The sequence below is a fragment of the Biomphalaria glabrata genome, chromosome 8 (assembly GCF_947242115.1).
Source record: "Biomphalaria glabrata chromosome 8, xgBioGlab47.1, whole genome shotgun sequence".
Classification (NCBI taxonomy): domain Eukaryota; kingdom Metazoa; phylum Mollusca; class Gastropoda; family Planorbidae; genus Biomphalaria; species Biomphalaria glabrata.
The window spans coordinates 5,502,122-5,523,592 of NC_074718.1; the positions used below are offsets into that span (position 1 = coordinate 5,502,122).

The 21,471-nt window shown below is 37.3% G+C and overlaps 1 protein-coding gene across 2 annotated transcripts in view; it reads left to right on the forward strand.

Moving 5' to 3' along the window:
• LOC106057313 (uncharacterized) overlaps positions 1-21,471 on the forward strand; it is a 217,775-nt gene that overhangs the window by 17,908 nt on the left and 178,396 nt on the right. For both annotated transcript variants that reach the window (XM_056038436.1, XM_056038435.1), the window contains exon 2: positions 9,626-10,243. In XM_056038436.1, coding sequence (XP_055894411.1) covers positions 10,211-10,243 — 33 coding nt within the window. In that variant the 5' untranslated portion in view covers positions 9,626-10,210. The remainder of the gene's footprint in view (positions 1-9,625; positions 10,244-21,471) is intronic.

Consider the following 21,471-nt stretch of genomic DNA (forward strand, 5'->3'; position numbering starts at 1 on the left):
GGCAAGAGGGAGCCACCAAGAGGCGATTAACACCTGCCATACTCCAAAATTTGGCATCAGCTACACTAAAGTCCTACCCATCCGATGCCATTTTCTGCTAAACCTATGGGTCAGTAATAAGGGAACCCGATAGATCTGGGTATGGGGCCCTTACAGACTACACAGACTGGACAGAACCAGAGATGCCGATTTCTCTGTCTGAGCTTAAAAGGGTTTTGAGGCGCTAGCCAGACTAGTCAGTCTTGAGCACTGTTCATCATTTTGTTTACGTTACAGTATTACAATTAACTAGTTAGTTAAAAAAAAAAAACTCGTAGAAAACAAACGTTAGCTTATTTAAAAAATTGACATTACAATAGAATTATTTCAAAAATTAAACTATCAAGAATCATAAAGAAATGAATAAACTAAGACAATTGTTTAGAGCTAGTGTTAAGTAATATATTTGTAAACTCAATATCTAGATTAAACCAATGGACTAAACAATGAAGTAAAAAAAAGTTGGCCTATCTTCTTCTTCTTCTTTATATTACAGAGCATTGATCAGTGTAGTAACAACATGTACCGTGTGTCCGAAATAAATGTAGTAAATTAGATTCTATAGCTTACATTGTATGGAAGAAATAGTCAAGGAGATGAAACAAAATAGCGACATGACTAGTTTATAAATCGTTAGTTCAAGTTTAAAATACAGTAGTTTAAGTTTGTTCGTGTCCATACAATTAGTCGTTTTTACTGAAAAGCTCACGGAAATAGGAATTTAATACACGCTGGGATAATTTTGGTGCCCCTCTCCACTTGGTGCCCTGTGCGGCCCGCACCACCCGCACATTGGTAGCTACGCCACTGACGAGCAGTGCATCTGTGTCCATTTATTTTAAATAGATTTCTTTGCTTTCAAGACACATACACAATATACACAAATGTCTTATGTTTAAATGTTTTACATGTTTCGGATGTTCCTTCAGAGTTGAAGATAGTTTACTTCCTAGTCCAAACCTCCCGCAGGACGACGGGGGGTGGGAGCGGGCAGTCCAGTTTTTAAAAATTGATTCTTGTGTTGTCAGGTAAAAGAAATAATTCTGCAAAATTTCAGCTCGATCCGAGATTGGGTGTCGGAGAAATAACGTGTACACATTTTTGACCAGACAGACGGACAGAGTGACTTGATGTAAGCTTTGTAAAAAACAGTTTCTTGTATTCCAGTAGGTTGTAATTATCTTTTCTTAACTCTTTCTCTCCTAACTGACGATACCAACGTTCATTCCACCAGAATGTGGTGAATAATCACGGAGAGATAGAGTTAAGAAGACACGAATGCAATTGATAAGAAGATTTGTAAAAACATCTGTTCTAGTAAATTCATTGTACTGTAAAAATATTCGAGACATACAATAACTAATCCTATCCAATATTTCAAACCTGTTAGAGCTCAACGATGACAATCATATTTAAGGACACATCATTTTTTCCTGGTAAAAACAAACATTTTAATAATGTGTTGCCGTGACAATTGTTGAATATACATTGGTGAAAAGAATACAGTAGAAAGTAGATTATTCCGATTAACTGGGAACTAAGTATGTCCGTATAATCGAATGTCCGGATAACCGAATGCGATATATTTGGAACAGTCCATTTCACCAACAATATAAAGAAAATTCATACTGGGGTATCGCGGCGTAAAAGTAAAATGTACTGGGGAACATTTTTTTTTTCAGGGTTGCGAATCAGTCTGATCAGTTCATAAGTTTAAAGCTTCATGATAAATCTAATTTTGATAATTTATTATTGCATTTGAATTGTAAAGTGTAAGCTCCCCTTTCAGACCTCGCGATCTATAGGTCATCTGATGTTAAGGTCAGTTGTTTTATCAACACTTAACAAGCAGGGTGTCATGTGGCCAGCACAACGACCAACCACCTTTACTTTTCTCAACAAAAGTCAGGTACCCATTAGAGTTGGGTGGACCAAGAGGCGCCATAAAAAAAACTGAAATTCTTCACCAGTCTTCACCGAGATTCGAACCCAGGCCTCAAGTTCGGACGCCAACCGCTCAACCCCCCCACCCCCCAATTCCACTATAACATCTAGTATTATTGAGACTAAGCCACGATATCAATGATTCTTTGTATCCGCAAAAACTGATCACAAAAAATATTTTTTTACAAACTGTTTCCTACGTTTGTGGCATAATAGGATTGGGATATATCCATTGATAAATGGCAATCCGGGGATATAGATAATAGAAAGATTCAGAAATGTGAAAAGAAATATGTTTAAATACGTAAAACAAATTTAAAAAATTCCAGACAAAAAAAATCCTTGCATTACATAAAAAAAGACAAAACATTCTAAACCATTTTTAATTAACTTATTTTAAAATAATCCAAAAGAAATGTTTTTTTTTAAAAGTCCACAGAAAATCAATTTCCTGGCTGGTCATTATGTCCCTTGTGCTTCCTGCTCCGCGAAGCTGATTGGTGGAAACTAGAAGGAAAAAAAAACAACATGTATTCAAATTAAACAATAGTTTGTTTCGTCATTTCCATTCACAAGAAATGCCACATTTTTAAAACTCTTATAGATCTCAGAGTCCCAGAAACTGATTTCTGCTTCAGAACAGAGCTACGTCTAAGTTGGAAGTCTATTGACCTAAGAGGACGAGGGGTGAGAATTGAATGAAATCCAAATATTTAGCTCCAAATCTAAAATTGTAATCGAAAGATGCTTGCAGTTTGTATCACTAAAGATAATAGACTAGTAGAGTCACTAGTAGAGTCACTAGTAGAGTCACTAGTAGAGTCTGTTGTTTTATAATCTATGAAGGGAGTCAGATGTTCTATAAATAAAGGGAGTCAGTTGTTTTCAAATCTCCGGTGTGAGTTGTTTTCTATTCCATGGAGCGATTCAGTTGTTTTAATCCATATATTCAGTGCATATTGAACATTCTTTGTGATTTGCTTTAATACTTTGTTATTTTTTTTTTTACTGTCATTTTTAGAAAGTTTTAACAAATTCTTCATGCACTATTCGACTACACATCTTTTTTTTTTTTTTTTAAACTCTTTGTGTATTGGGCTTGTGTGTTAGTTATTCCGGCACCAATTTCTCCGTTGGTCTGTTTTGTGAGACTCAATTTTAGTTGTTTACTTATTTACATAGTCCTGCATTTACTGAAGGAATGTCGCAAGAAAATGTAGCGCGTCAATGCCGCGAGGGAATATCGCCCGTATATATAGTACGAGAATGTCGTCGGAAGATACTGAGCGGAAATGTCGCTGTCTATCATCACGATGCTTTCAAATTCCAAACAATCCTACCTCTGTCCCTCCACAGTTATCTTATCTTATCTTATCTTATAAAATACAGACGTTACTTCAAAAAAGAAGATGATTACGTCCTACACGTGTTCCTAAGTCAATCTAGTCATGCATGTTAACCAATGACTTAATATTCTGCCAAGTCATTGGTTTTTCCTGGCTGACTCAGGCTACTAGTGCTAGGGAAGAAGGAGCATTTGTATGAAATTGTCCTAGCATATGGAACAAGGAATGTGCCTTTATCTTTGTGTGTCTTTGACAGTTAGTTTGGGGGGGGGGGATGTAACGACATTCATCTCTGAGGAAACGCCTCAAACACAGACGTCAACATTAAAGGATGATAAGTATTCTTTATTATCTTTCTTCTCTTATATTTTTGCACGCTAGCAGGCAAAACATTTCACTACAGTATTTCGTATCGATCAACTAAGTAAGTTCTTTGTTTTTCTCGTCACCCTATAACCCTAGTAGAGCCCCGTACTAGAAAGCTACTTCTGTTTAATTTTTTTTTCTGTCTGTAATGATATGTATAGTTTAAGGTCAAAGGTCAAACAAACATCCATGTCTCTAGATGACGCCAGGTCTATTACTTGGGACGCTCTCTTCATCTCTTCCCTTCCAAGAATGAAACAGCACTCCGGACTTCTCCCCCCCCCCCTTTTATAGTCAGAGGTTCTTGTGGACATGGGATGGGGGGACTTGCTAACATGCTTTCTCATTTCATCGCACTCAAAAGAATACATATCAAATAAAATTGAAATAGAGATAAATTTGAAACTCGTCTCGCTCACGTCATGAGTTTTATCGTCGTCAAGTCATGGATATGTAGCGAGCCTGTTTTGGTCATGTAAATGACATCATAAGAGAGAGAGAGGGAAAAAAAAAACGACGGCTCTGATGTGAAAAAGACGGATGGAATCAAATTGGCGGATACATTTTACATTTATGAGTCAGTCTTGTCTCGCGCGACTCAAAGTGAATTCTGTACACGAGTTCAAAACTTGAAAACTCATGAACATATTCGAACTTTTATTAATGTCAATAATGTTTAAATTGAACGATACTTAAACATGGATCTATTACTGCATTATTCCCATTCGGGTCATACCCGATCAGCGACTCGGTGGTATAAGGCCCCTTGAAACCTATGTCCACCGTACAAAATAAAGAGGCTTTGTTCGACGATTTTTAATTTTTTGCAATGCTACGCATCTCAGTAATTTATGCATAACACATAAAACCACATTTAAGTTGAATTGAACGGTTATAATTAAAATTTAATTTTCGTCTATTTCAGTTTCGGAAGTCCGAATTTTCAGAATATTACCTGGTAATGAACATTTAATACACAACAAAACCAAAGAATCATACACAACACTTAAAAAGCTGTTACAGGAAAGCCTAGTGAAAAGGATTAAGTGGGGGAGAGTTCTTGGGGTGACAGAATTCAAGGACACATTCATAAACCTACACAGTAAACATATCCCACCAAAAGCTAGAGAGATTAGTTATAGACTTATCTTTGGGATGACCCCTATGGTGAGAAGACGGGCAAATGACAGTGAATGTATATTATGCCACCTTGAAAATGCTGATAACGAGAAACACGTGTATTTGGAATGTCCATTATTCCTTCAAGTTAGAAGTACTGTAATGGACCTATTGGAAGCAAACTGTGGCAATTATGTAAATGTTAACTTGTCTATTATTTTAAACAAGCTGCCAAAACTAAAAAATAAAATGATACATAACTTTAACTTGATTATTATTTCCGAATACAGGAATCTTGTTTGGGCTAGCTGGCTCAAATGTCTACATAATAATAAGGTGTTTGATCCTAATCACTTGGAATTAACATTTAGAAAAATAATGGACTTTAGGGTAGAGAATTATCTAGTTTGATGTTCATATACCTGTACAATGCTCATGTAGTTTTTCAGAAATAGGGTGTTGGGAGTCAGGGATATCTGATATTGTGTGAAAAAAAAATGTTATATCTGAGATGAACCGCACAGTGTCTTTCATATCTGGCAGCTCTAGCTCCGGGGTAGCCGGCTCGCGAGCCACATGCAGCTCTTTAATTCCATGTGCAAATATTATTTATTTCATCTTAAAAAAAAAACCCATTAAAAAATCATTCTGATTCGATTTTATCTCTCGGCCACTCGCTTTTCAGCGCATCCCTCCGACATGTCTTGAAATGTAACATATTTACAAGTGGAAGATATTCAACTTTCTTCTGCCTTATCACTTGATATAAATGAGTCTTACGACATAAAAGACACGGCACAAGTTGTCAGGTGTATGTCTTCCCAAGGTCCAAAAGAAGAACTTCTAGGATTGCTACCGCTCTCGTGACAAACTAAAGGAGAAGATACAGCTAATGTCGTGCTAAAATACCTTCAAGACAATATAACAAATATAAATAAACTAGTTTCAATAGCAACTGATAGAGCCAGAAGTATGACAGAAAAAAGGTTGGCAACAACGATTCTTTGGCGCAAAATAAACCATGAAATTCTTACATCTCACTGCATAATACACCTAGAAGCGCCTTTGTGTCCAAACATTTTGTGCGAAAATAGTTGAGGTCATGTATGTGGTAATCAAGATTTGTAACAGTATCTTGTCAGAAGCACTCTACCATCGTCAGTTTAAATGTTAAATGATACCCAGTCTATGTTTTACTAGAAGAATTCGTTTGTTTTGAAGAAAAAATATTCTTTTTTCAGAAATTATTCAAAGCGAACAATTACTTCAATTTCTATTTTGTAAAGCAATATTGCGATAAAACCAGTGCAACTGTTGACACGAGTTAATTCAGGACAGTTATAAAGAAAAATTAAAGATGAATTTATTGACAGATTTAAACAATTCAAAACAAACAAAACGACTGTAGCATTTATAAAAAAAAATATTGTTAACACTAATAGTTCCGAAATCCACATCGAGACATTTGGAATTGAAACTGGATCTCTAGACATGCTATTGATCGATTTAAAAAGTAAAGCTTTGTTGGGTGAAGAATATACAGAGTTGAAAATCAGGTTGGAAGATTTAAAGGTACAGAAATGTATGTAACGCAACAAAAGTGGACAGCTTTTAAAGAAATGCCACGAGATTAGGCACTTATATTCGACACTTGGAATAGTCTTCCAGATTGCTACAGTCAGGTAAAAAAGTTGGCATTTGGAAAGTTGACTATCGTCGGATCGGCATATTCGTGCAACAGTTCTCTTGCATAAATATAATTAAAATAAAGTAAGAAGCCAACTAGCAAATGAAATTTAGAGTCGTGTTTGAAACTAAAAACAAGATATGAGCCAAATTTATCCAAACTTTCTAAAACCATGCAAAGCCATAGTTACTACTGAATTTGTTTGTTCAATTGTTTGTTATTGAAGTACAGGTTAGTGTATATATAATTTGTTGTGTAAAAGACTATTATAAATGGATATTTTTTTCTTATGAATAAATAGATTCGTTTTTTTCAATCAAAACACTTTATTTATGCGAGTTTATTGTTTGGAAGAAAAAAAACCTGTGGCTCTTTAAAAACGTTGAAATTGTGTAAATTGTAATTTTGGGCTCTTCCGACTCAAAAGGTTGCCGACCCCTGCTCTAGCTCTCAGTATAGCTTCTCCTCTATAGGGGGGCTCCGTGCCCTCTTTATAAACCATATTTTGCTGGGATGATTAAGTAAAACTAGACAATTTTCTACAATTTTTTGTTTGTTATTTCGTGGACCCCACTGTCACCTTCACGGAATGTCTGAAATCTCGCATACCAATCTCGCATACCAAGTTCCTTAGGATTATGTTGTTTTTTGTTTTTCTTGTATGCCTCAATAGTCCCGAGATCGAACCCCGCACATTGCTATCCCCCGCCGCGCGACGTCTTGTATGAGGCTTGAGCTGGATCAGTAGCGTAGCCCAAATTTGAAAATCCTCCCGGGCCCCCCACTTGAGTGTCTGAAATGTGGCTTGCATTAAATATTACATCATTATCTCATGTCATGACGTCGAAAGTCCAAATGCAGGGTCCTTAAAGAGGTCAAGTCCCCCCGGGGCCCCCATATCCCCAGCTACGCCACTGGCTAGGATGCATTAATCAGTTTTGAAGGACTTCCGAAACATGTTTTGATCTGGTTCCACCACATCGCCTTCACATTTCTCTATTTCAATGTCCCTTTTTTTATTACAAAGCTTATATCAACTTACTCTGGAACATAATAAATGAAAAACTGTCATGGAATCCACATATAGATGAAACTACAGAAAAATCAAACAAAGCATTAGGATTTATTAAAAGAAATTTCTATAAATCAAATAAGAACATAAAACTAAAATGTTATTTAACCTTGGTTAGGCCAATAATAGAATATGCATCCTCTGTTTGGGACCCCTCAACTCAAGAAAACATTAAGAAACTGGAACAGACACAAAAATAGAGCAGTGAGATTCATAACAAACGAATATTCACATTTGACTAGAGTAACACCTTTAGTAAAATCACTAAATTTAGAAAGCCTTCAGGACAGAAGGCTCAAAAGTAAAGTAGCAATCATACATAAAACACTGAATCATAATCTTCAAATACAGGAACAAAATTTAATAAAATACTCTGAAAGACACAAAGATAAAGGCACATTCCTCGTCCCATATGCTAGGACAAATTTGTACAAATACTCCTTCTTCCGTAGTGCTATTAGAGCATGGAATGGGTTGCCTGAGCTAGCCAGGAAAACCAGTGACTTGGCAGAATTTAAGTCATTGGTTAATATGCATGACTAAATGCATGACGCGTAGGACGTAATCATCTTCTTTTTTTGAAGTAACGTCTGTATTATATAAGACATGTCTGTATGTCTGGAAAAAGTTTGTACACGTTTTTTCTCCGACACCCAATCTCAAACCAAGCTAATATTTTGCAGCTATTACTTTTACCTGACAACTCAACAATCAAATTTAAACTATTAACCAAGTAGTTAATTAACTTTTGGTAATGATTTATTATGTTTGGTATCTCGAACAAGGGAAATAAATTGTATTTGACAAGTGGTGGTATAAGCTGAATTAAACCCCTTTCTAGGTCGCCGCATCAAAGTAAATTTGAAACTAAACAATCCTCCATATTCATAAGCACCTCACTAGCCGAATAGTTATTATTTTTGCTTGAGGAGTTGTAAACCATGAGTTCGATTTCAGGTCTTTCATACCCTCTCCTTTTTTTTTAAATGTTTAATTTCGCCCTTATTGTAATTTATTAACTTAAAAGTATCATATAAATTTAAAAAATAGTAACAAAAGAGCAGATAACTCCTTTTTTTTTTTTTGGTAAGATTGAATAAGTCTGAGAATCTCAATACAATTTTATCATTGTTATTATTGTAATTATGAACTGATTGTCGTTCTTGGCTTTCTTAATGAGATCATTATTATTATTGTAATTAAATATTTTACGGAAAGATTGAACAAAAAGCCTGATGTCAGCAGTTAGTGTCTGGCTTCACATCTATGTTATTTTTGCTCTAATGCAAATTTTCGCTTCTACAAAGCTTATATACCTACCATGGGCGTAGCCAGGATTTTTTTCGGGGGTGGGGGGATTTTTTGTGTGTGTGTGGGGGGGGTTCACTCACTCTGTCTGTCTGGTAAAATTTTGTGGGCACGTTCTTTCTCCCACATTTATTCTTATACCTGGCAAAACAAGAATAAAATCAAAATTAACCAATTAGTTAATTAATTATTGGTAATTAATTATTTTGTCTGGTATCGAAGAAAGGATAGACATTGTACTTGACAGATGTTGCGGTATAAGTTGAATTAGCTCTCTTCATACTTTGTGTATAGAGTAGGTCATCTCTTAAAAGTTTGAAAATTAACAATAGGTAGCTATGAAATTTTCAATTTTCATAAGCACTTCGCTGGCACAGTGGTTAGTGTGTTGACTTAAGCTCCGAGTTCGAACTCTAGCCGTACAACTTTTTTTAAAAAGATACATTTATAAAGCGATCACGGTAACCTTCACCCAGATACTGCCTTCTTTAACCCCCCCCCCCCCCCCATTCCTTACCAAATGGACCAGACAAGTGATAGGATCATAGGGTATTGAGAAAGTTAGAAGCATGAAATTGCGCTAAACAAAAAGCAATAGGTAAAAATATTTCTAATTAAATTTCTTAAGTTAGTCTAGATTCCAGATCTATTACAAAATTAATTTCATGACTAAACTAATTGATACAATTGCACTGAATATAAGCCATGTTTTTTTTAAAGTATTTTTTTTATCTATTGTTGCAGATGGCTATCTTCCAAAGGCAGCTGAGTACGCCCGAGCGTTCTCCCTTGAGATCAAGATAGTGGATACAATACCAGGATGACATTACTTCCTGTGGATTATTGACCTTCCAGCGAGGATAGCTCGAGTTATCTACCCTCAACTAGTTTTATAGTTGTGTGGGTGTTACATTCGAGTTTGGTGCTCTGAAACTTCATGAACTTATGTGGATTTCTGATTCGCAGGCCAACGAACCTGGATACATTTTTATTCGTGGATCTGGATGGGCATGTGATGTGGATGTTGGATATTTTCTGGATTGCGTCGCGCCAGGAGATAGGTCTTTCTGGCATTTCGTGAACCTAATCCACTTGGACTGACCTTGCCTTGGGCGCGTGCTGAGCACGAGAAGGATGTAAGATACAGGCTGCTGCACGCGCTTGAAGGATTAGTAAGCTTCCGCAGTCTCCCAGCTCTTCATCACTAAGGTGCTTGTGTTGAGTGCTCACGCTTTGCGCACCTCCTGCGTGTGCAGTGTGCTCACGTAGGCCATCAAACTGGCCTGGCAAACCGTCTGCTCGTGTTTCTGTGGTGTGAACGCCCCCACCATGGAGGGCGCCGAGTCAGCATACGCCTTAGTGGTAAGTCAGTTTTTCATTCAGTTGACTGTTCTGTAGATTTAATGGAAACAGTTGCGTCGCTAGGGTAGTGCAATATGTGAGGACCGCACTTTCAGTGAAAATAAAAAAATGTTAGAAACAATGATATTTGAAAGGAAAATAATCACCACAAAATAGTTCATTGTGCAATGCTTCAACAAAAGAATAAACAAACGTTAGATTCATGGAAAATTTTATTAATGGAAATATGTCATGCACCGGGTGACAACTCCCATAGCGACGCCGCTGGTTGTAAAGCGATGATTTCCTTTGCAAAACGTTATTATATCGTCACACATTTTTTAGATTGCGGTAAATAGCTTTTAAAAAGTGCTAAGGATTATTTCTAATAATGCCAAACATTAATATATAACTCTTTTTAAAATAATACTTATTGGGTTTCGATACGTTTTTTTTTTTTACAAATATACATCAATAAATGATCAATACGACTCTCGGTTTGAGTGTCTGTTGACCAATATATTCACATTTCAAGAGTCAGTTGGTATATATGTCTAGCAGTCTGTATTTACAATGCAATGTTGTTTCTTTGTAACGGATTTAAAAATAGATTCACATTGTTTTTATTTGAAATGCTCGTGTAACAAGGAAAAATGGTTGAACTATTTTGATTGTCCCATTTCGTTGCAAATTACTAATAGGCAAATAAATTTTTGTGAAGCTAAATGTCCTTTCTTATCTATCTATCTATCTATCTATCTATCTATCTATCTATCTATCTATCTATCTATCTATCTATCTCTATCTATCTCTATCTATCTATCTATCTATCTATCTATCTATCTATCTATCTATCTATCTATCTATCTAGATCTTTCACTCCCTCTCTCTCTTTCTCTCTGTATACCTATATATATATATATATATATATATATATATATATATATATAATCTGTGGACACGTCGAATATGTGTCCAAGGGCAACATAAAACGCTCTACTGGGCCGCAAGTGGCCTTCGGGCCGTAGTTAGCCCACCGCTGCATTAATATCATCCACTGACTTGGTGAATAAGCTAATGTCGTCAGAAAAGTGAGATCTTCCTTACAGATGACCTACAACGTAAATATATGTAGTATAAAAAAAGGATGGGGCGAGGAGTAACGCTCATGGTGTCCGAACTGAGTGGTATAGAGTTCGAAACCCGGAATTTAGAACTTAGGATTTTTTAGGGCGCCCTTGAGTCCAGTAAACTCTAATGGGTAGCTGTGGCCGTTTTGCTGGCCACGTGATACCCTCGTAAATGGTCGGCTAAAGAAATAGACGAGTAACATCATCTGCTCTCGTACATCGCAAGGTCTGAAAAGTGTACTTTTTTTTCAGTTAAAAAGAGACTAATGACTATTGTATCCCATTGGTCTTTTAAAGAATGCAGTTAAACAAGCGAGTCCTAACAGTTAACATCCCTATAATTATTTCACCATTACATTGCTTTAAAAATATACATCATTTATTATGTACAGGGGAACTATGTTGTCTTGTCTGTTTCCTAGCAACCTTCTGTTTGATGACTCTAATCTCTACCCTAAAACTGTTGTCTTCAATTTCTGTCCTGAACAGTTTGGTTTCTAGATTAATGCCCAATACATCTCTTGTTCATGACAACTATCCTAGATTGATACCTGATACATCGACCTACACCTTCTAGCAGTATATCCTAAATTTAACTAGGTCATAGAGCAGCGGTTCTCAACCTTTTATGCTAGGCGACCCCTTTTTACAATCCCCGACTCTGCGACCCCCATCCACACAGCAATAGAAGAACAGACAATAACAATTCCATATTTTCGATGGTCTTAGGCGACCCCTGGCAAATCGTCAATCGACCCCTAAGGGGGCCGCGACCCACAGGTTGAGAACCCCTGTCTTAGAGCGACTTAATAGTAGGCCTATATAATCAACCACCACCCTTTTTCAGAAATACTTTCCTTACGCCTGTTTCTTTGAAGCTGATATGGGGTGCTGTAAAATAGTCACTATATTGGGTAATCTTGATAAAAGTGCCAACGGATATCTCTGGCACTGTGCTACAAGTCGTCTGATTCATTAACCTTTGAACCTTCACCCTAGAAGTCTTGTTAAGTGTTTCCATCCAAGACCTGGCTATCGATGACCTTTTGTGAGCCACAAGGGGACCAATAATATAAGAGCCAATTACGTCATGCGCAGCTTAAAAAGGAGAGAAAGACACAAATTGATTGCACGCGCCGTTTCAGCTATTGAACTCTGACCTTTAACCTTAATAAACAACGACCTTTGCGTTTCCAAGCCTGACATGTTGTCATTGGCCATCAGCCTTTTACTCTCTGGGCATTTTGACAAGTTAAACCCTTTGGATTATGCGACTGTCTTAAATCCCCTTGTCTTTTGGAGACTTTAAACCCTCTGGACATGCTAATGACATAAGTCCTTTCGAAATTCTGCCCACCTTTTGACATTTTAAGAAAGTCCTGATGTCTTCGATGGCTGCATGGTCGTGTGGTGTGCGCCCAGGACTGTCGTTCGATGGTCTCGATGGTCCCGGGTTCAAAACCTGCCCGCCGTTATCCAGCACCTTCTTACGGCTAGAATGTAATCATCTTCAAATCTAGATCTAAATATAGTCAGTAAGAATTTGATACGGACGTAATACTTTCTTCACTCTTGTTCATTCACTAGATGTTGGCCTCCTTCCGTAGTGGAACGACAGAACGTTGTCGCCCACACTAATCCTGCCCACCCGCCCCCTCCACGCAGCTGTTGTGTCCAAAGGAAAGGCACTAGCCCATTAAGTTTTGCCTCAGTACTGTGGAATGAAAACTACGTAAGGGTCAAAGGTCGCCGGCCCCTGATTTTCACTGTTTATTTTTTTAGCGGCTCCGAAAGGGGAAAAGACGCAATTAGTTTTGTGTGGAATGTCTGTCCGTCCGTCCCATTTTAGATCTCGTAAAGTAGAAAAGATATTGAAAATCCGACATCATTATATTTTAGACCTTTTAAAGTTCTGATGCGACGACTACTTTTTTCTTTTCTGAAAATGAAAAATGTAATTTTTAAAATCAACCATGCAAGCAGTTTTTTCATAAAAATACACCATTTTTACAAATATTCACTATTAATAGTAACAGACACTGGAGGTTATTTAGTAAGAAGGATATTCTTTCACCATATTTTGAACACATTTATGCACACAGTTTTAGATTTTTTGTAAAATAATTTTTCAAATGTATCGATAAGTAAAATAAGTTCTGTTATACTAACAACTACATTTAAAAAAAAATGGTTATCATTTTTTTCAAAGAGAAAAAAATCTATTTAATATGCATATAAGTGGAACATAATTTAAAACAATTAATAAGTAGTTTTTTACATTATGATGTGAAATTCAAGGGAATGCAACACACTAAAGACACCCAACTAAGGATTTTTTTTTTAATGAAATTTTTTTTAATGAGGCTTTGAATAAAAAGATTGACCCTATACAAAACAATTACATCCATAAGATAATCATTATACGTTAACATCTAACTTCACCTTCACTTTCACCTATCCCCTGGTCTGCTGTACCATTGGGGCACCACACAAGATCTGTCAACCTTCTTTCTCCATTCTTCTCTGTCATTTGCCTTTGATAGAATTTCATTCTGAGGTTCTTTCTGAAAATATTGAAACTTGCCTTTTTACTTGCCTGGGTGGACCACTTCGGGGGCCGATTTTGAGTTTGTGTTTGCACACACTCTGTCTTTGTAACCTTTTTTTATTTTTCTATTTCATTTGGGGCCATCCAGCTCAATCGCCTAGGGCCTCCTATTATTTAAGGCCGGTCCTGATATTTATTACTACTTTCGGCAATAACAACCTTACGAAAGCTTTGACAATATAAATTCACTATATAAATTAACTATGTAAATTCACTATATAAATTCGCTATATAAATTCACTATATAAATATACTATTTAAATTCAAAATATAAATTCACTTTATAAATTGACCATATAAATTCCTTATATAAATTCCATATATAAATTAGCTTCATAAATTCAGCGTTATAAAACCACTCTCTAATCAACTCTTGTTCATTCATTTACACCATATCAAGTTCTCTGTCCGACTCTGAAGAGTCTACACTTCTGTACATCTTAAGTCGCATTAGATTTTAAAAAAAAAAAGCCTCAAGAGTAAATGACCTCAGATTTCATTCTACCAGTCCATGGCGTTGCTTATGCAATGACACTAAGCCCAGGTCAGCACGACCCAGTGTTTCAATCTTTTCACAAAAACAATTTCTGAAAGAGAAAAAAAAAACAACATAAGAGAAAGTCAAAGAAATATTTGTAGCATCTTGCCATCAATCAATACCACACACACGCTCAGAAGATATGTCTTTGTAATGGGCGCCCAGTCCGGACTGTAGTGTAAGGGATTTGATATCACGTTATAGTTTGTTTTCACTAGAGTTTCATCAATCTAGAACAATATCTGTAGAATTAAAAAAGCAACAAAAAGCTCATCAGTCAGTGTCTTCTGTTATTAGAAAACAAAATGGAATCAAAAGCAAAGAATTTTTTCCATGGCCAGCAGTGTGTAACATAGCGTAAGCAGTATAACATTAGATCCACCGTAAAATATAATCCACACACCTATAATCAGTAGACTCGAGATCCTCTTGTGGCGAGTATTATTATTATTATTATGTTAGAAACGAACGAGTAGTCATTCTCTGGCGCTGCCAGGCTCGAGTTTCGCTAAAGAGAAACAAAATTCATCGTAGTCCCTTTATCAGTTTCCTTTGAGGAATTTTCTGGTGATGTGGCAGGTCTGCAGCAGTACCTCCCTCTGAGAGGCAACGAGGATGTTCCCAGGAATGTTAAGGGTCTTGAAGGTGTCTGTGAGGTCAGTTGTTATAATCCCCTCGGTTGATATAACAATGAGGTATATAGTTATTTTGGACGCTTAATCTCCAAGCCTAGGTTTCCATATTTTCGTTGTTTTTCTATCTCAGTTTTTCTTAAATTTTGAGACAGTGGTACGGCGATGTCGATAATGGTAGCGGCTTTTTCTTTTTTTTTTATCAACGAACAGAAGATCAGGGCGATTGAAATCTACCGTTTTGTCTGTCAGAGTAGGCTTATCCCACCCAGTACAACAGATGTTCAGTAGACTCGAGAACCTCTTGTGGCGAGTATTTATAATAAGGAGGAGTATCCTTACCGATCAAATTGAGTGTCAAAGCCAAATGTTGGTGTATTAACTTTGCAACTTGGTTATGGCGACCTAGGTAGGCAGATTCTGATAGGGCTGGACATCCTGCCATAATGTGTTCAATCGACTCGCCCACATTTCCACATTTCCGGCATTTGTCGACAACATTGAGTTTCAGGATATGCTTCTCGTAATTTTTATTATTATTATTATTATGCATTGGGCGTCTATAGATCACAAGGTATGAAAAGGGGAAGTTTATTCTTTTTTTATTATTGGGCTTCTCAGATGTTAATAGATATTTATTATTTAAGGTTCACAATGGCTGTATAATAATCTAAAAACAAAAATTGTGTTAAAAAATTCTTCCTTATCATTTTACTACTGAGTTTGTTGAACTGCTTCAAATGGATTCCTGGATTTCATTCTGTTAAATATACTTTTTACTTTCAACTCAAAATGTTTACAATTGAAAATTGAGTGTGTAGTGTGGCTTGCTGCCAGTCATTCAAAACCTGATCGATTCACCGCTCACCCTTCCCTCACTCCCCCCCCCCCCACGGCACTCCAAAGATTCCCTCTTCCATATATCTTTATGTCCATGATGATGTCCAGCCACGACCTCATCTTCCTCTCACATGGCCTTCTTTTCTCTTCTTCCTTCTAGCCCAGCACGGAATGGGAAGGGGTTAGATAGGCTCAAATTAATGGCCGGGGTCTCCAGGGGTCTGCGGGCTGGTCTGGTGCCGACAGAGCCATGATTCCATCCGATATGTAAGGATGGGTGGTGGTGGCGTTGAATAGGGTGAGACAGGGGCGCGTGTTTAGAGAGCAATGCGATCTTCTGTCTAGAATGTTCAGGTTTACAAATGAATTTGACGAAGTTGTTTTAATTTTAGTCCAGATCAGATTTCATTTTAAGATGATTCTAGCTTTAAAAGACAACTATACTATTTAAACCAGAGTTTTCCCCGTGTAACCAATTAGTTGATAAATTTTCTCAAGATCTACATCAACTGTCAAATTTCTAGTAAAATCGTTGGATCGCCTTTTCGAGTTTCGTGTTCACCTACCCACTTTTTTTTTTTGGAACCCACGAAGAGTTTGCAAAATTGATAAGAGGAATTGAAATGAAAAGGAGAGACAGAGAGCGAAAAAAAAGTAAGTTCTGTAAGTGTCCCTACTTTTCTATGACCAACACGGTCATACGTTCATCTTCTTGTACCAATGGTTCATTTCTGCTAAACAAATAAAACTGTGTCTCCAGTTATAGTTGATCTCTTGTATGTAAGCTATTGATTAGAGTCACCAATAGCTCAACTAAAGTACAGTGCCATAGACACATTGATTCTCTCTACATTTAGAACGTACACAGCCAGCACTTGTGTCTAATTTTAGAACTAGCCTAATTCAGCTCTTACAAAATAAATATTTCCTGATCTGGAATGGCATTGACCTCTGACCCCAATTCCAAATATAGAAATATAGAACCTGTGAAGAACTGGCTGGTAATCCTATAGAACAGCGGTTCTCAACCTTTTAGGCTCGGTGACTCCTTTTTACAATCCCACACTCTGCCTCGACCCTGCCCCCGTACACACACAGCAATAGAAGGATAGACAAAAACAATTCATTTTTTCGATGGTCTTAGGCGACCCCTGGCAAATCGTCAATCGACCCCCAAAGGGGTCGCGACCCACAGGTTAAGAACCCTTGCTATAGCAGGTCAGAGGCGGCAAGCGAATATTAGAAGACGAGGCTAAATACAGACAAAAGTATGGTGGGGAAGGTTTAGGTTAGAGTGACATGACCCCCTAACGCAGGGGTTCTCAACCTGTGGGTCGCGACCCTCTAGGGGGTCGAATGACCATTTGCCAGGGGTCGCTTAAGACCATCGGAAATATGGACTGTTATTGTCTACTCTTCTTTTGCTGTATGTGTGTGTCGGGGGGGGGGTGTCGCGGCAGAGTGGGGGATTGTAAAAAAGGGGTCGCCGAGCTTAAAAGGTTGAGAACCGCTGCCCTAACGTGACCTGGGAAATCTTCTTGAGTGTGATTATAGGCTGTCAAACGTTTTGAAAAGTCAGACTCTTAAACCACCTTTGAAATTAAGTGTGGCTGTCAAACCATTTCAGAATGTAAGTGAGGCTAACATTCAAGGAATTAGTAAGAATGAGTAAAATCACTAAATTTAGAAAGCCTTCAGGACAGAAGGCTCAAAAGTAAAGTAGCAGTTATACATAAAACACTGAACCACAATCTTCAAATACAAAAACAAAATTTAATAAAATACTCTGAAAGACACACAGATAAAGGCACACTCCTCGTCCCATATGCTAGGACAAATTTGTACAAATACTCCTTCTTCCCTAGTGCTATTAGAGCATGGAATGGGTTGCCTGAGCTAGCCAGGAAAACCAGTGACTTGGCAGAATTTAAGTCATTGGTTAATATGCATCACTAAATGCATGACGCGTAGGACGTAATCATCTTCTTTTTTGAAGTAACGTCTGTATTATATAAGATAAGATAAAGAAGATAAGGAAACCAGATGAGATTGTCAAACCATTTTGGAAACTAAGCTTTAAGGTGTTAAACTATTTAGGAAACTTGGCGAGGCTGAAATAACTTGGATTTTGTGAGACTGTCAAACCATTTTGGAAACTATAGGAGGCTGTTAAGCCATAATGGAAACTATAAGAAACTGTTACACGATTTAGAAAACTAGGTGAGTCTTTTAAACCACTTAGAACTTGGTGAGACTTTTATACAGTTTTTGGCAATTATGCACAAACTGTTAAACCATTTATAAAACTAGACGAGGCTATTAATGCATTTAGGAAACTATGTGAAGCTGTTGAACCATTCAGAAACTAGTTGAGCCTGTTAAATCATTAAGGACACTAGGTGAGGCTGCACTATTTATTTTTGTATTGTATTTTTGAACTTAAAAACGTGTTCTATAGTTACCATATATACTATAGCAGGATTAAAATACATTTAACCTCACGACTACAGAAAATCCCAGTTAGTTTTATAAATTGTATACACTCGTGACTCATCTGTCTATTGCCTCGTTTCTAGCTCACAAAAGTTATTAGAGTACGAAGCAATTGATAGCCTTGATAGATTTCTAAGTCTTTCTTTCTTTATTATTATCAGACGTTTCCACAATGCGAAATAAAATGTTTCCTTTGCTAGATCTATTTCACAGCTCTGGTAATCGGGATCGTATCATACATAAATACATAATTTAACACAGTAGTATTTATTACATAGGCTAGTGTTGTTTTCTTTTTAACTTTTTTCAAAATATGATTACGTCCCCTTGAATCGTAAATTCCTTTTTTGTGCTGTTAACTTTGATCTTCATTTTTCTAAAGAGAAACTTTTTTATTTTACCACTATTGCCAACTATAATAAATATTCAGTGAGTGACATCAAAGATTGCCTGTTGGTTGAATAGTTTTGTAACCTGGTAGATGATTATCTCTAGTATTCAGTCAGTACAACTTTATCTCTCTTTCTCTCTCTCTCTCTCTCTTTCTCTCTCTCTCTCTCTCTCTCTCTGCAGTAAAGTGTTTGGTGCTGCTGGTTTCTTCAGAAAATTGATATTTTCATCTCAGCCAAGGCAATGATATCTCGTGTTTTATTCATGACTTTGTTTTTCTGGAAACAAGATTTGTCTCTTAGCAACGCACACTGTAAGCAGATTATTTGGGGTGGGGGGGGGGCTATACATTCAGAGAGAGAGAGAGAGAGGGGGGAGAGAGAGAGAGGGAGAGAGAGAGAGAGACGGAGAGGGAGGAAGAGAGAGGAAAGATATTGGACTACAGACAGACAAAAACAAAACAAGGATATATATATGCAGTGCTTTTTTTTGTAAAAAAAAATTTAGGTGCCGGTACTCAGTGATGGATGGCCTAACCTTTAACTACTGATAAATTAATAATAAACGTTAAAATGCAAGAAAAGTAACAATTTTCCCCACATTCAAAAAAAGGTGCCGGTACGCCGCACCGGTGCGTACCGGTGCGTAACGTCACAAAAAAAAAAGCACTGCTTTCAGACCATGCGATTTATGGCACAGATCATGTAAAGTTTATCTATTTCTGAGGCCTTCGGCTAACGAGAACGTCACGTAGCCAGTACAACGACAAACCCACTTTCACTATTCCCAAACATAAATCAGGTAGGCCTACTCATTGGGTGGACACATGGGCGCCCTCAAAATTCAAAATTACAGTCTTAGCCAGGATCCGAACCAAGCGCTCTACCTCCCCCCCCCCCCAATGTGTGTAAGAGAGTTAAAGAAAGAGAACAGAACGAGGGTTAGTGAGAAAAAGAGAGACGTATCGGAAGTAAAACAAAGAGAAAGAGATGAAGAAAGAAAAAGAGGATGAGAAACGTAAAGAGAAAGAGATTATAATGAACAAAGAGAAATAAAGTTGAAGTGATATAAAGAGAGGTAGGGTGTAGAGAGAAAAGAGATAGGCTATTGAGACAAAGAGACGAATGAACTAACGTGAAAAGAGATAAAGAGGGACAGAGAATGAAACAAAGACACAAAGAGAGAAAAAGAGCCAAAGAATAAGGAGAGAAACGGAAACAAAGAGAAAAAGAGGAGGTAATAGGTGACAGAGAGAGAGACAGAGAAAAAGAGAGAGAGAGAGAGAGAGACGGAGACATTTTCCTAATGCATAAATTCCAAAGTGTATAATCAATAACACATAACATCTCCGTCAAAGGTCAGACAATTAGAACAGACTTTGTGAGCAGACAATTAGAACAGACTTTGTGAGCAGACAATTAGAACAGACTTTGTGAGCAGACAATTAGAACAGACTTTGTGAGCAGACAATTAGAACAGACTTTGTGAGCAGACAATTAGAACAGACTTTGTGAGCAGACAATTAGAACAGACTTTGTGAGCAGACAATTAGAACAGACTTTGTGAGCAGACAATTAGAACAGACTTTGTGAGCAGACAATTAGAACAGACTTTGTGAGCAGACAATTAGAACAGACTTTGTGAGCAGACAATTAGAACAGACTTTGTGAGCAGACAATTAGAACAGACTTTGTGAGCAGACAATTAGAACAGACTTTGTGAGCAGACAATTAGAACAGACTTTGTGAGCAGACAATTAGAACAGACTTTGTGAGCAGACAATTAGAACAGACTTTTGTGAGCAGACAATTAGAACAGACTTTGTGAGCAGACAATTAGAACAGACTTTGTGAGCAGACAATTAGAACAGACTTTGTGAGCAGACAATTAGAACAGACTTTGTGAGCAGACAATTAGCTCCGACTATTAAAACAGACTAGTTAATGACGAGATAAGTGGAAGATAAATCGTTACATTTGGACCACCTTTTAGAATCACTTGCATCTACCTCCTCCCACCCGCCACCCTCAATTACTCCCACCTCCAGGGTCTTTGTGCTCAGCAGAGCGGAACGTTGGTTAATTTCAAAATAAAAGGCATCTGTCACTTTTCTAAGCAATGTCACGTGATCAGAAACAAGCAATATACAAAAGTGTTGTTTTTAAATCAATTCCTCATTTATGAAGCTAATGGTGGTCTATATTCTCCCAGTCTTGACATACTTCAATATTGCATATCAGTGGCGTAGCTAGGCTGGGGGGAGGGGGTGTCCAAATTTGAAAATTACCTCGGGCCCCCCACTTGACGGTCCCCCAAATGATTGTCCGAAATTTGTTTTTACATTAAATATAAAATATTACGCCATTATCTCGTGTCATGATGTCGAATGTCAAAAATGCAGGGGCCCCTAAAGAGGTCAAGCCCCTCGGGCTCACAAAACCCTAGCTGCGCCCCTGCCAGTCATCTTTGCACAAAAGTTCAGCCAATGATTTCTACACAAGACGGTGTTTATGCTTAAATTTATTTACTGAATTGGAGTCGAGTGCGATGATTCCTGGCTGACGCCGCGTTCAAAATAAAAAACGTCAGCCAAATGTAATTTTTAGATGATTATATTC